The 15,392-nt window shown below is 29.5% G+C and overlaps 1 protein-coding gene across 4 annotated transcripts in view; it reads right to left on the bottom strand.

Annotated features, from left to right (window-relative positions):
* LOC111635968 (H(+)/Cl(-) exchange transporter 3-like) overlaps positions 1-15,392 on the bottom strand; it is an 89,493-nt gene that overhangs the window by 45,234 nt on the left and 28,867 nt on the right. For all 4 annotated transcript variants that reach the window (XM_023381121.1, XM_023381118.1, XM_023381119.1 and 1 more), the window contains 3 exons: positions 13,077-13,244; positions 7,201-7,407; positions 3,093-3,173 (listed from right to left, as the gene is read on the bottom strand). In XM_023381121.1, the coding sequence (XP_023236889.1) occupies positions 3,093-3,173; positions 7,201-7,407; positions 13,077-13,244 (456 nt within the window). The remainder of the gene's footprint in view (positions 1-3,092; positions 3,174-7,200; positions 7,408-13,076; positions 13,245-15,392) is intronic.

A 15,392-nucleotide genomic window follows, 5' to 3' on the forward strand; every position in this document is an offset into this window, starting at 1 on the left:
ATATTTGTGGCTATACATTACATGGATATATATATATATATATTGGACATGGATATATATATATATATTCATGTCCTTGTATATATCAAAAAGTATATATATGTATATATATCTTATAATATAGAGAAATATATATATAAGGATAAGAGATATATAGAGAAAGGACATGGATATATATATATATATCCATGTCCTTTCTCTATCTCAAATTTTCCCATTCTCTTATTTTTTCTATAACCTTATCTCCATCCCAAAATTCTTTACATCATTTTATCCATTCTTGACATAGTTGTTATTTTTCAAGTTCTCAAATCCCTCTTATGCAAAAACTTCTCAATCTAAGATCCTTAGCTGGTAACTCTAGATTAAGAGTTATTTTTCATATCACAACCAAACTAACACTGGTTACAAAATTCTTGAACTAAAGTGGAGAGGTATGTTACAAGCTCTGATTTGTCCAAACACATGACATGTTGTGAAAAAATTGTCATGCACTAACTAAACATATGATATTAAAGTTTAGTAAACAATAGATTCTAACAATAAAAAAGACTACACTAACGTTGAGACAGAAGTATTATTAAAATAAATTGCAAAATATAGAAGTGTATTGAAAACAAACAAATGCACTAATGAATCTAGAGACAAATATAAAAAAATGACTACAGAAACAGAATATAACAGTTATCCAGGAATCATAACACCCAAAATAGTAAACAATTTTATTTTATTTCAAAAAACTTAAAAACTAAATCAAATAAAAATCAGGTAAAAGAAACTGTAGAAAATTTTAAAACTGGTGATGATGTAATTGTTTAAAATATAGCTGTTTATTTTCAATGTCTTGCATGAACTGAAAGTTATCATAAAAAACTGAATAGGCCTATGTTGTTTACAAAGAATTTAAATAGCACATGCATTAGACCAGGCATGGCCAACATACAGCCTGTCTAATGAATTTATGTGGCCCGTGATCAATCTTTCAATATTAGTTACTGAAGTCCAGATAGCTTGATGAAAAATTCTGACACCTAAAAAAAAAATCAACAACTCATTGTGCATTTAGAGTTAACCCTAACCCTCCATTACAAATCTCGTAAGTAGAGGAGATCCTTGTATCTTGGGACACCTTGTACTTGGGGACAAGCTCGTCATTTGAAAAATAATACATTGAGAAGTAGTAAGTAGCAATATTTAGCAGCTGTTTCAAGTCGGCCATTTTGACTTGTTTTACCGCTGTGACACATCGTGTGAATTTTATAGGTGTTTGTTTTTTGCAATCCATTTGGATCTTGGTTTTAATCAAAATATTTTGAGGTGAGTAATTTAATTAAGGTACAGTTAGTTGATAACTACATTTGTAACCACTTATTTTAATAAATAACATTGGATTTCTGTAATTCAAAAATTATAACCATACTTTGTTATAAACAAGAGAAAATTGTACCTTGGAACAGTGAATTTTTTGTACCTTAGGACTGTCCCAAGGTACTGTACGAGGCATTGTTTTTCTCAACTATTTATTTAATATTATTTTGTTTACTTTTGTTATTACGTTTCTTTGGCAGCGAAGAAAAAGAATGAAGTGAATAAAAATGCTAAATCTGTTAAAAAGCGAGTTTTTAAGAAGAAAAAAGTTGAAGTTAGTAGCTCTGAGGACGAAATCTCTGTGATCTTAGAGAGTGACAATTTGTGTGATGAAGTTTGAGAGGAAAATAATTGTGTGGGGTGCAGTGAAAATTATTTTACTACTTCGAGTACAGAAGACTGGATTCAATGCGTTACCTGTCAATTCTGGGTGCATGAAGATTGCATCATTTTTGAAAATTACTGTCAGAAATGCAGTATTAATTCTAAAAAAATTAGTAAGTAGTAATGTTTGCAACCTATATTTGTAATGACTATTGTTTTTCTTAATACAAAAATGAGATTATCTTTGGTTTTCAATCATTTAAATGCCTTCTACAGAACATTTAAGCTTTATACTTACCCGCATGTCCAGTATACGAAACATTTTTGTAAACTGATAGAGCTAATATTATTATAAAGGAAAAGATTTGGATAAACTATCTTTTTTTCATCTGGCAGAGGTGAAGATTTACACAAACGTTAGGTTTGGTTCGTGTCCCGAGGTACAAACATCAATGTCCCAAGGAACAATCATGGATTGTACCTCGGGACAAATATCTTTACGTAATTATTTGACATTTTCTCATAAATAAAATAGCATAGGGTCACGTGTTGCACCATATATAGTGATGTTATCAATTACTAATAGAAATATTGAATAGTATAACTAAAGATCAACTTGAACTTAAATTATGAAGGTTTAAAGAAAAGTGTCCCAAAATACAAGGATCTCCCCTACAGCGTAGAATGTTGATGAAGCATGATAATGTGAAAAATGTATCTGTAATCTCTATCTACAATTAAGTCTCTACAGGGTGACACCACAATGAGATCTCGCACCACCTCAAAATCTTCCTAGGGCAGCCTCTGGTTCGCCCGTGGAAAAGGTTTTCTTTCCAATTCGGCCTGGGGACAAAAACTGTTGGCCACCCATGCATTAGACTATAATTCAAGAATAAACTTGCTGATAGAGACAACTTAAATCACAATTCAGATTTAATAGATAAATCTAGAATTAATCTATGGTGAATGCCAATTTTAACTGAATTTATGGTTTAAATCTAACTCTATGTTTAACTTGAGATGGTATAAATACAGCCATAAGATTCATAAAAATACTAGAAAACATTTTTAGTTCAGATATTAAGTTAATTGTGAGTGTAAAACTCCATTGTACTTTTATTTTTTTTATTGCCAGTGGAGAATGAGCAATAGTATAATAACTTTGACCCACAACACTTCCAAGTGAGAGGCAACAGAAATTACAAGTTGCAAGTTCTGATTTCTGTTGCCTCTCACTTAGAAGTGTTGTATGTCAAAATTACTATGCTATTACTTATTCTCCAAACTTTTAATAGTATTTTTTTCAGTTTTCTAATCAGTAATTTTTAACAATATTAATTAAAATTTATATATAATTCTACTTATATGCTTTTGCACTATAAGTACTCTTCAAAACTTACTTCTTCCAAGCTAAATAGTACACCACCAATTGGAGCTCCAAAAGCTACTGAAACTCCAGCTGCAGCTGCAGCTGACAGTATCTGTTTAAAATAATAAAAAACTTTTTAATAATATAAGTTAAAAAATAATTATGTCTATAAGTTAGTTTAAAAATACTGTGAGCTCGCGGATTTTTACGGGGCTCTTAAAAATTCGAATTTTATTTTAAGTGTAAATATCTTCGGAAAAAACCCGAGGAATTTGAATTAGATCGGATGTCACCGATTGTACTAACAACTAGCTGGGAAAGTTTACACTTAGGTGTGAAGAATGCACCGTCATCGTCAACAAAAGTCAATCACATGTCAGTTTTCCCACACGAATGATATAAAAGCTCGAATCTCCGGAAGCTCAGGGCGATCTCTCGGAAGTTATACTTGTCGATGTGTGCATCTCGTCTCCCGGACCTCCATATAACGGACTCAACCCGACGAAAGGAGAAGATACCATACAGAAGATCAAAGGAACTTCCACATAACACTTAATCGCCACATAGAGCTCTCTTTGAGGTACTTATTTGAACCTGCAGACTCTCTCTCTCTCCCTAAGCGTATTTTTAGTTTAACCCTTGGAGGAAGGAGTATAGTATGTTAGCCGCATTTATTCTGAGTTGTATCTAACTGCATTTAACCTATATATTGTTATCGCCTTATGTATCATAGCTTAGCCATTCAATAAATGTTTATTATTTTGTTGAACCTGTCTCCTGTCATTTAAGGACACCTGCCAGCTTCCTCACCCCTCCCCACTCGATTTGCCCTCCTAGCCATCCAACAACCCCGACATCGGGTTTTACCAGCCTGTGCAGAGTAAGTGGTCATTTGGGGATTAACCAGTGACCCACTGCTAATCTCACAATACTAATAAACAAAATATTTCAAATTACAAAACACTTCCTTATTAAATTTATATGCCTTTGTATCCTTAATGTAATAATTTGAATTTAAATTGTCAACTAGGACATATCTATTATTAGGATTTATTATACTGGATAACTGGTTCTGCAAATTAAGTAAATAATATCAGAAAAAAACAGTCTTTATTTATCACAGGTGATAAATAATAGATATGTCCTAATTGACGATTTAAATTCAAATCACTTCCTTATTAAAACTTGATATTAATTTTCATATTATGAATTTTTACATGTATTTAAATATATTAGTGAATTAATTATACCAATGGAGATTAGTTATAATTCTGATTTCTATATTTATTCAAAAAATATTTAGAAACTCTTTAATACCATTAATAATATCAAATAAATTATGAAATTTCTTATAGTTCTGTAACAAAATAAATTTCAGAAAAAAAGACCTTTTTTAGTCTTAAGGATGAGTGTAACCTCTTTGGTTGTGTGTGCAATCTCCAGTAGATGGTGTTAAAAATATAATGCTTTTTCCACGGAAAAATCCTTTTCCAAAAATTCTCAAAAATGAAAGCATATAGAACCAAACATATTTGCATTAGAATCCTATTTAATTCTTCTATTAACATATGATTTAAAATTTTGAAAATCAAATTCATTAATTTTCTACAAATTTTTAAAATCATAGAAAAAAGATTATGAATTATGAGCTATTTTTAAAACTTGATAGGCCTTTCAAAAAAAATGAGAACCTTTTTTTAAACTGATAATGTTAAAACTTTTACTATGTTATTAATCCTTTGACTATGAACTCTTTATAAACTGAACACTGCTCCTGCCTAGATGACTACTATTATAGTCTGAAACAAAACAACTTTCTGTGTAGAGTTAAGTTAGAGAAAACCATTTTTGACAGATTCATTGGTGTTTTAGTAAGCAAAGGGTCTTATCTTTGCTGGGTGTTTCTTAACAAAAGATTTATCATCTTTGCTGTTCCAAATGAAAGCTTATTACATAATTTCAAAATTGTATAGTGTCATGGATACATTATAAAATACTGTTTTGAGAAAAAGTTTTTCACTAAACATTATTCCTTCATGCAGTGATGACATTTTGATTCTTCTGAAAAAACCTTCTGCTAACTGTATGCCATTCTCAAAATAATTGTTAACTAGACTCAGCAAAACAATGGTTAAAACCATCAACATCAGTATGCATTAATAAGTGTGTACAGATATACCTCACCTTATGTCGGTAATTGGTTCCAGGAGAGGTGACTTAAGTTGAAAAATGACATAAGTCAAATTTACTTGTCACTAGCCTAAACCACAAATAACCATTCCCAGTTTTGTATTTTATTTATAAATGCATTTTTAGTAATATATGGTTAATAAGAATCTATTTTAAGCTTACAAACAAATAGATTTTAGTTTTTAATATAGTACAGAAAAAAGTAATCTAAATTTACGAATTCATGTACGCACAATACATACTTGTAAGTGTACATGTTTACAATTTGTTGATGTTTACAGTATATCGCGGACTCTTTATTTGTGAATGTGGTTTGCTCTAAGACATTATAAAATAAGATGATTTTGTAACAAATACAGTCTTTAAAATTATCTTGCAACAGTAGAAAATAAACTAATTTATATTAAATTTACCAATATTGAGTGGTGCTGACAACGACGCTAAATGGTATTGATATATATTGGAGCTGTCATGGAAAATACCAATATTGAGCACTTAAAGACCGCTAAATAAGATGACAACACAGAAACACAGATGTTTTCATATTTCGTTCTCTAGGATTTATGATGATTATATTAACATTTATTGTAAATGTACATATTTTAATATGATTTTATGTGCTTTAATGCTTTTCTAGTGATATTACGACTTCAATATTTGTGGCGGATGGACGTAAAGTCAAATAAAATGACTTAAACTTGATTTTTATTTTTCCATATATTTTTTGACAAATGACGTATAATCTCATAACTCTACATAACTCAAAACGATGTAACTCGAGGTATACCTGTATATATACGGTATATACACTTATTAATTTTTTGGACAAAAACAGTACTCTTAGTTTCTTTCATCTTTTCTTTTGAATTAAACTGTTTAAAATATAGGCTCCTTTAAATACTCTGTATACACTTTTTAGATTTACAGTTATATTAACAGCTCTTTCTTATTGTATTATTCTACTAAATATTAAATAAAAAGTTATTCTTCCTAAAAAACAATTCAAATCCATGAATTTACATTGCTTCAATTTACAATTATAAATCTAAATGCCTTAATTTTGTGCAAAATAAAATATGATATTAGAAACAACTCACAGGGATCAGATACTAAATAGCAAAAGCACTTGAAAATTTTCTAATAATATAATTATAAATAATATTACTAAAATCATAAAAGTTGGAAAGAAAATAATGTTAAGTGACAGAATTAAATCAAGATTCTATCAGTCGATTGTATCTAATTTAAAAGTTGCAGAAACAATTATTACAACTTTAAAAGCTGAGAAAAATATTTTAAAAAAACTTTTAATGCTGTCATCTTTTAAAAATCATAAACAACTCTGGATCAATTTAGTTCAACTAGCAGACTTTTAAAACTTTCCTAAAAGTTTATGGTTTTAATCTGTGACTTACCAATTCAAATTTCTGTTCTTTGATATTTTATTATCTAATTTATATTTAATCAATGACTTTTTCTGTTTTTTTAATATTTTTGAGTATTTACAAGCCTAATATTTAAGATTGAAAATTATTAATTAAATAAAAATATTGAACATGAAGAGGAATGGTTAGAAGTTGTTTTCAGTTTTATCATCTTTTAATGTTTAATAAAATCAACAATTCTTATGTCAGTTTAGCTTGGATTTTAGAATTTTAAGCTGATTTCTTAAAAATCAACATTTCAAAGTCATCATCCAGAATGTGTTTCTAATATTTGGTAAAATACTTTATATCTGATCAATAAATATTTTTTATATTTCAAATGTTTTTGTAGGTTTAGAATAGTAGGCTATAAAAATTCAAAATTTATTTGTTAAATTTGAAAGCTAAAACATGGAGTGATGGTTTGGAAACAAATGCACAAACTGATTTTTCAATTTATTTACAAAATTAGTGTTTATTTAACATTAACTACTTTAAAAATGATATAAATCAACTTTTTCTTACCTCTCTTTTTTTTGCTTCATTTTTGCCATATTTTGGAAATAAATAAGAAAATATGTTACCAATACAACAGGCAATATGTACTAATGGACCTTCTTTTCCTAGACTTAGTCCAGCAGATACAGCTAACATCATACACACTGATTTTATAGTTAATGTCCATTTTCCTAAGTATCCTCTAATAATAAATCCACTAAGTATAGTTTTTATCTGTAAAATAATTATAAATAACCATTAACTAACTATCTATATTAACAGTTATTTATTTATAATTTTAATATAATTATTTTATAAAAAAGAAAATGGCAAAAAAGTAATATATATAAAAAATCTAGCACGCTGTTGATATATTAGAAGAGTACATAAAATAATGCCATAATTATTCTATTTATTAAAATTGAAGCAAATTTTGAAATTTGCAATACAAATTTACATGCATATTAACCTGTCCTACGGTGTTCCCGAAAATATTTGTGTTGATCTCATTGACCTGCGTGGGCGATCCCGAATATTTTCATGTTTACATTGGAACGTTTTTGATACTAGATGTCACTATGCATTACAATTTTTATATTAAAACGAACTTTTAAAATATAATTTTTTTTGTTTTTATATATGTACTAATATTATAAAGAGGTAATGTTTGTAAGTTTGGATGTAACAGGTAATCTCTGAAACTATTCATACAATTTCAAAAATTCTTTCACCAATATTTAGAATGGAACTTCAGGGTGGACATAGGCTGTATATTACTCCGTTAACATTCATATAAATTAAAAGATATCATCTAGGGTTAAGGCTTTTATGTCCAACAGATGGCACTATAAGTACGACGACCTAAGTTTGCTTTTCTGTGAGCCATTATGCTTTTCTGTAAGGATGAACTTAAGTAGATCATCTTCTATCTAGCTATATAAATAAAAATGTAATGTTCATTTGTTCCTACTGATTCCTTTGAAATTTTCACACAATGCTGCATTCGAATACGCACATGTTTTTATATAATATACATGTCGAAATTTCCCCCACTGGGGGGAGATGGACAGGATTAAGGCTTACCGTAAAGAACTCTGCTTCTATTTATACTATTTTAGATGCGGTTTTTTGTGTTTTTGATTGGGTTTTAATAGGGTATGTCAAGAGAATGTATATTAAGAAGGGATTTTTCAAAAAATTACCCTCCCAGGTGGGAAGTGTTATACATATATAATAGATACATTTTGAGCCACAACAACACGTGGCAGGGTCTGCTAGTTATTCAATATATTTATTTTGTTTGTGAAACATAAAAAAATAATTTTTAACAATACAGTAAACACGATTATTATTTAAAAAAAAAGAAAAAAAATTTAGGCTTAACATCGACAAAAATTCAACATGGTGTCACAGGCAACAGATAAAAATTTCAACAATAAATAGGTTAAAATAGTTATATATTTCAGTTTGATATCTTTACAATTCATCTCAAATACAAATCAGTTCTTAAAATAAATATAGTTTATTTTGTCAAATTCAAATTCAGTTTAAAATTCCCCAAAAATTCTGGGTATTTCTAGAAATTTCTGTTTCCTAAATTCTTCCAAATCAGAATTTAAAAAAAAAAACAAAAAAGTATCATCTGAAACAAATAAGTACAAAAATTTTGGAAAAAGATGTAATTGTTTACACAGAAAAATATATTGTGTATCCTTAATCCATTAACTTATGTATTTTTATTTATAAATGCTTTATTTGATCTTTTATTGAATTCAATAATTATTCCATATATAGTGAAACCTTGATCTATCGTTTCTGGCAGGACTTGTGGGGAAAAAACAGCTGCTGCAGGAAAACAAATGACAGGAAATTTATGACATTGATGTTTTTATTGTTTATCTTGTATGAAATGCATATTTTCCAGTGATAAGACTATATGATAGCTTTCTGTAATACTAAATGATATGGCATTAGTGCATAGAATGCACTTATTCTACACTTTAAAAAACTTGTTAAGAATACTGTAATTTATTCTATTTTCTTTTGGTAAGAATACCTACTATATTGATATATCAAAGGCAAACAATTTAGAAAAAATTTGATATTGTGTAAAATACAATTACTTATATGGTAAGCAACAACAATATAATGTGTGCATTCATCATTACTAACAAATCTGAAGATGTTTATGTCGGAATAGATGATTATGTGAAAAAGTACATTTGTAATTTTTCTGATAACCAGTCAAAATAGATTTTTGTATGTCACAATCTTCATTTGAAGTGCTATAATTTATGATGATAGTTATCTTAACTTCTGTTTTCAGCACTCTGAACTTTGCTGCACTAGTGCTGAGGTGGCTAATTTTAAGTGGAAATAGCTTAACTGTCTTTTAAGAAAACAGCTTTAAGCAGTTTTACTAGAAAACACATCAAATAAGTACAAGTGCTGTGTAAGTAATTGCAAGAATTAGGCTATTCAGGAAAAGACAATAATCTATCTCTTTTGGTTTGATTATAACATTATATCATTATTGTATTTTATCATCCTATTGGATAAATACAGTATATTAATTAATTAAGAGGGACTATTTATGGAATTGGTTTACTTTTGTACACAAACATTAGGGTTTAATTTTATATATGATGTGCTTTAACTTAGCACCCTCCACTGTGGGTAGGATAATTGATGCGGAACAACATTTTTCTTTCAGTTAAAATACAGAATGAACATTGTGAGAAAACAAGCAATGTGAGAACAAAGAATACAGGAAAAATTAGCATTATATATATGGATATATGGGTCCTTATTTGAAACTAGGAAAAAATAAAACAGATAGATGTGGAAAATGAGTGATATAGGAATGATAGATCCAGGTTTCACTATATATATATAACAGTTTGTTAAATCTTCAATTAATAATAGTGATGCCATAAGGCAATGATTGCTACCCATAAAATAACAATAGTTTTATGCCAATTTACAAAAATTTAATGTAAAAAAAACTTAAGATTTTATCAGAACTTTATCATGACTTTGATGTGACATAACGCATAGTTGAAATAAATAAAGATCTCTTCACAAAAAAAAAAAAAACAACTTCACCAATTTATCTTCTTTCATTGATCTCTCTGATGTAATTATAACAAATAAAAAGCAAAATTACTACTTTTTCAAGACAAGTAATCTATTATTATAATAATACCTCAACAATTTTTGGATTTTATCAACTGGTTAATTGCATTTACAGAATTTCAAATTATGAACAAATCATCAACATATCTAAATTAATTTATAATGAACCTATTATATTTTACAAAACTGTATATATATTACAAACTTAAGTATTATTTTGACAAGAGATTCTCTATATCGAGTCTTATTTTGAAGTTCCTCTTTTTTTTTAATATCAATTTCTATTATTCAGCACAAAATATAAAATATAAAGTATCAAAAAACAACAACTGTACAAGTAAACTGAAACTATACATGCAAAGAATCACACATAAATGCAAAATTTCCAGCAAAGAAACACACAAATTCAATATTCAAACGTTTTCAACCACTATTTTAATTGGCCCTTTTCAGAAAATGTAAAATGAAAAAATTGTTCTATATATAGAATGTAGCAGCATTCTAATTTTCAAAAGTTTCAAATCAGTTCGAACAACGGTTGTGACGTACTGTATACAACATGTATTTTTTAGGAGTCTTAATAATATTTCCATGCATTTGATATAGAAATGTAATCTGTGTTGATGCATCTCCACTTCAGCTCTGTAGATTTCTACAGCCTCCAATGATCTTATGTGTTGTCAGTCAAAGACCTGTGTATTAGGGTAGCCTTGTCTCAACATGGGGAAATCCTTAGATCGGTGGCATAATATGCCAGAGCTGTATTAGTGTTTCCTTTTGCTACATCACACTTGTGATCTCGTAACCTGGCTTGCAACAATGTGTATGTGAAACTAATATACATTAATATCCTGTTAGATCTATCATCCTGTAGTGGGATGCGGTAAACCCCTGGCACTCTTACTGTCTTTAGCATTAGACAGAAGTCGGAAAACATTGAGTTTCCTTTTGTACATTATGAGTATGTTTAAATTTTTGGCAATCTTCCTGTAAATGTGATGAAGGGACAGTTCATATCTTAGGACTACCCAATTATCTTCTGTTTTGTTAATGTTAGTATTGGTGTTGGATGACATAGCAAGATGTGTGGATGCAAGAGTATTGATAAATGAGTGGCTGTACCGATGCTTGGATGCAACATGTTTCAGTTGTTCTAGCTCCTTGTTAGTATCTGACAGCTCAGTACAATGTGAGTAGGATCTCGCTACTAGTGCATGGAACACAGCTGCCTTATATGACCATGGATCAGCTGAATTGGCTGGTATGAACAGAGGGACACAAGTAGGTGTGCAGTAAATTGTGGTATTAAACTTATTATCCACTATCTGAATCTTGATGTCTAAGAAATTAACATCTGTGTAGCTTTCTTGATCTAATTTTAGTGTTAGTCCATAGCTGTTAGTATTAAAAACTTTCAATACATCCCAATATCTGATCTATTTCTCCATATAATCAAAATGTCATCAACGTATCAGGTATAAATAAGGATATTATGTCTGAAGTTTACTAAGGACCACTCCTCCAATTGTCATACAACAAGTTCACAACATTTTCTGCCTTCTAACACTAAAGACAGCAAGACACCAAGGGTTTACCGCATCCCACTACAGGATGATAGATCTAACAGGATATTAATGTATATTAGTTTCACATACACATTGTTGCAAGCCAGGTTACGAGATCACAAGTGTGATGTAGCAAAAGGAAACACTAATACAGCTCTGGCATATTATGCCACCGATCTAAGGATTTCCCCATGTTGAGACAAGGCTACCCTAATACACAGGTCTTTGACTGACAACACATAAGATCATTGGAGGCTGTAGAAATCTACAGAGCTGAAGTGGAGATGCATCAACACAGATTACATTTCTATATCAAATGCATGGAAATATTATTAAGACTCCTAAAAAATACATGTTGTATACAGTACGTCACAACCGTTGTTCAAACTGATTTGAAACTTTTGAAAATTAGAATGCTGCTACATTCTATATATAGAACAATTTTTTCATTTTACATTTTCTGAAAAGGGCCAATTAAAATAGTGGTTGAAAACGTTTGAATATTGAATTTGTGTGTTTCTTTGCTGGAAATTTTGTATTTAGGTATGACCCTCTGTATGTATAAAGTATCAACTATTATTAGTCAAAATCATCTTAGACAATTGCTTTCTTTTATTAAGAATACTCTAAAAGTGTTCCTGGATATAGGGAAGGATATAAATTCTCATCTAAAACTCTAGAACAATTATTTTCAATTTTATCTATCATAGCATTCTATTACTTTTATCTAGTTTGTTTTGAAAACTGTAGAATAACCCTGGCAGATGACAATTATAAAATTATAAAAAAATGTAAACACTTATAAAATCTATATTCAAATAAAAAGTTATTTTATAATTTTATATTCGAATAATAATATTAAATTTTTCATGTTTAAATATTATTCAATCTTATTCCATTTTATATTTTTTTCTTTACTTAATTATATAAATCTCATAAGGCTAAAAATAGTAAAATCATTTCTTCTTATAAAAACTGATTAATTAATTTATTTTTACAAATTGAAAATTTAGTAACTTTATTTCAATAATCCAATAATTACCTGATTCAATAATTATTTAAAAGATTTGTGTAATTTAAGAAATTCTAATTCATGGTCAGAAAACTGCTTATATAATAAAATCTTATTTTGTTCATACAGCAAATAATTAAATGGATTATTTTAGAAAATATTCTATATTTATTTTTAAGATAAAATATTACCTCTGGTATTCCAGAGCCACAGGCATATGGAGCAAATGTTTTCACTAATAATACAGCCAGAGTAGCAAATAATAAACTCCATGCTATATACATAAGAAAAGATATTATATAGGCACCCACAACATGCTCTTCCACAACATAACCGAAAACTTCAGGCCATCTATACCACTAAAAATAAAATATTAAGATTCATTTTAGAATTATATTTACAGTAAGTTATATTTTTTCAATGAAACAACAACAAATATTTCTTACATTAATAATTATAAATGCTCTAGGAATTACAGCTAAATCAAAAATAAGGAAGAAAAACACACACTTTAAAATATAAATATCAATCCTAAAGAGTTTCAAGAATTATTGAAATGTACAAGTTTCTACAGATTTTCAAGTAATATTTTTATAGTGAAAAAAATGTTTTCCTGTTGTAAATATTCCTGGTTTTGTACACAAATAATACTTTAATCATCTACAACTTGACCTGTTATATGAATTACTATTAATAATTATAAACATATAATACTCAAAAAATGTACCATCAATTTTGCTACATCACACTTGTGATCTCGTAACCTGGCTTGCAACAATGTGTATGTGAAACTAATATACATTAATATCCTGTTAGATCTATCATCCTGTAGTGGGATGCGGTAAACCCTTGGTGTCTTNGAACTAATTTTAAAACTAAAAATAAATGAGTAAAACAGATAACTTTTAAAATTTACAAATACATTTCAAAATCTATTATGCTACAATTAAGACTCAAAGAAGGTAATTTTCATTTTTTTAATTTAAAATACTCCTTAATTCTTTTGAATGTTTAACTTTTATCAAAACTTTTATAATTGTTACAAATTTTGAATGTATATTGCAAGTTTTTGATAAAAACGTAACTGTACACAACAACCAACTGCTATTCACATACACTATTAAAATATACACCTAGTTATACATTTACTATAATGTGCATAAATTCTTTCAATCTTTACTTCAAAACTATCATATTTAAATTAGACAGTCAAACCTCAAATGGAAAAATGACAATGAGATTGTTGAATGATTAATTCAAACCAGCAACATTTGGTTACTGTTATAAAAGTAACAAATATTTCATCAAGTAAATTAAGGTGATGTTGCTGTTGAATTTCAAATATTTATGTAATGAAAATATTTAAAGCAGGGGTCACCAAAGTGGTCAATATCGACCCCCAGGGGTTGTTGTAACATTATTGGGGGGTTGATATGGCTAGGGGGTCAATTGGGAAGTCGATGCAGCTAAGGGGTCAATTGGGGGAATAGATGGAAAAATTGAAACTAAAAATCACAAATTTAACTATACATATTATTGTTTCAATGAATTTAATAGTACAGCTACCTGTCAACATGTAAAATGGCTACGGATCAAGTCGCACAGGATGAACAGAAATTGCCAAGTCCGTGCTCCGGTTCTTACTTACATAGCACATCATGCATTCGTAGCATTCATAAGCTTGTATTCTCAGTACACTGACTAGCAAATCTATAGTCATTTTTAGACACTGTTCATTTAATTTTAGTATTCCACATAAATTCTGTAAAGCAAATAAAAGTAACTACTACAAGTTTCTAACCAAGTTTCGGTTGCTATTGCTCCGCAAGACTTCCGGCCCATCTCGTTGCTTTCTATTCTTGGAAAGGTGTTAGATGCTCTAATTGCAAGGAGGCTACAACATCATATGGAATCAAGGCATCTTTTCCACCCAAACCAGCATGGGTTTAGGAAAAACAGAAGTACGGGGACAGCCCTCTGCCAACTTATAGGGATCATTAAAGAAGCCAAACAGAAAGACATGCATACGTTAGCTGTTTCCATAGATTTCAAGGGAGCATTCGATTATGCATGGTGGCCAGCAATATTAGACTCCCTCAATAACAATAATTGCCCCAAGAACATCACTACTTTATTCAGGAGTTTTTTACAAGACAGAACAGCGTGTATTAAAACAAGCACAACTACACTCACAAAGGTAATAAGTAGAGGCTGCCCCCAGGGGTCTTGCTCTGGGCCCCTCTTGTGGCTGTTGGTCTATGATGGCCTCTTGAGGTTACAGGATAGTCAACCTTCCAATCAAGCAACTCCTGATGCTGACATAGTTGGCTTTGCTGATGACACGCTGATTACAATGAAGCACAGGAACCAAGAGGTGCTGCAAGTTAACATGAATAATCTATTAAAGTCTGTCAATAGATGGGCCGAAAACAACAAGCTTAAAATCAATATTGAAAAATGTAACTCAATAGTCTTTCCTAGAAAAAGACCCCTAGACAAGCATCCAG

This window comes from Centruroides sculpturatus, unplaced genomic scaffold (genome assembly GCF_000671375.1).
Source record: "Centruroides sculpturatus isolate CEXI.00-Female unplaced genomic scaffold, Cexi_2.0 scaffold1002, whole genome shotgun sequence".
Taxonomy (NCBI): Eukaryota; Metazoa; Arthropoda; class Arachnida; order Scorpiones; family Buthidae; genus Centruroides; species Centruroides sculpturatus.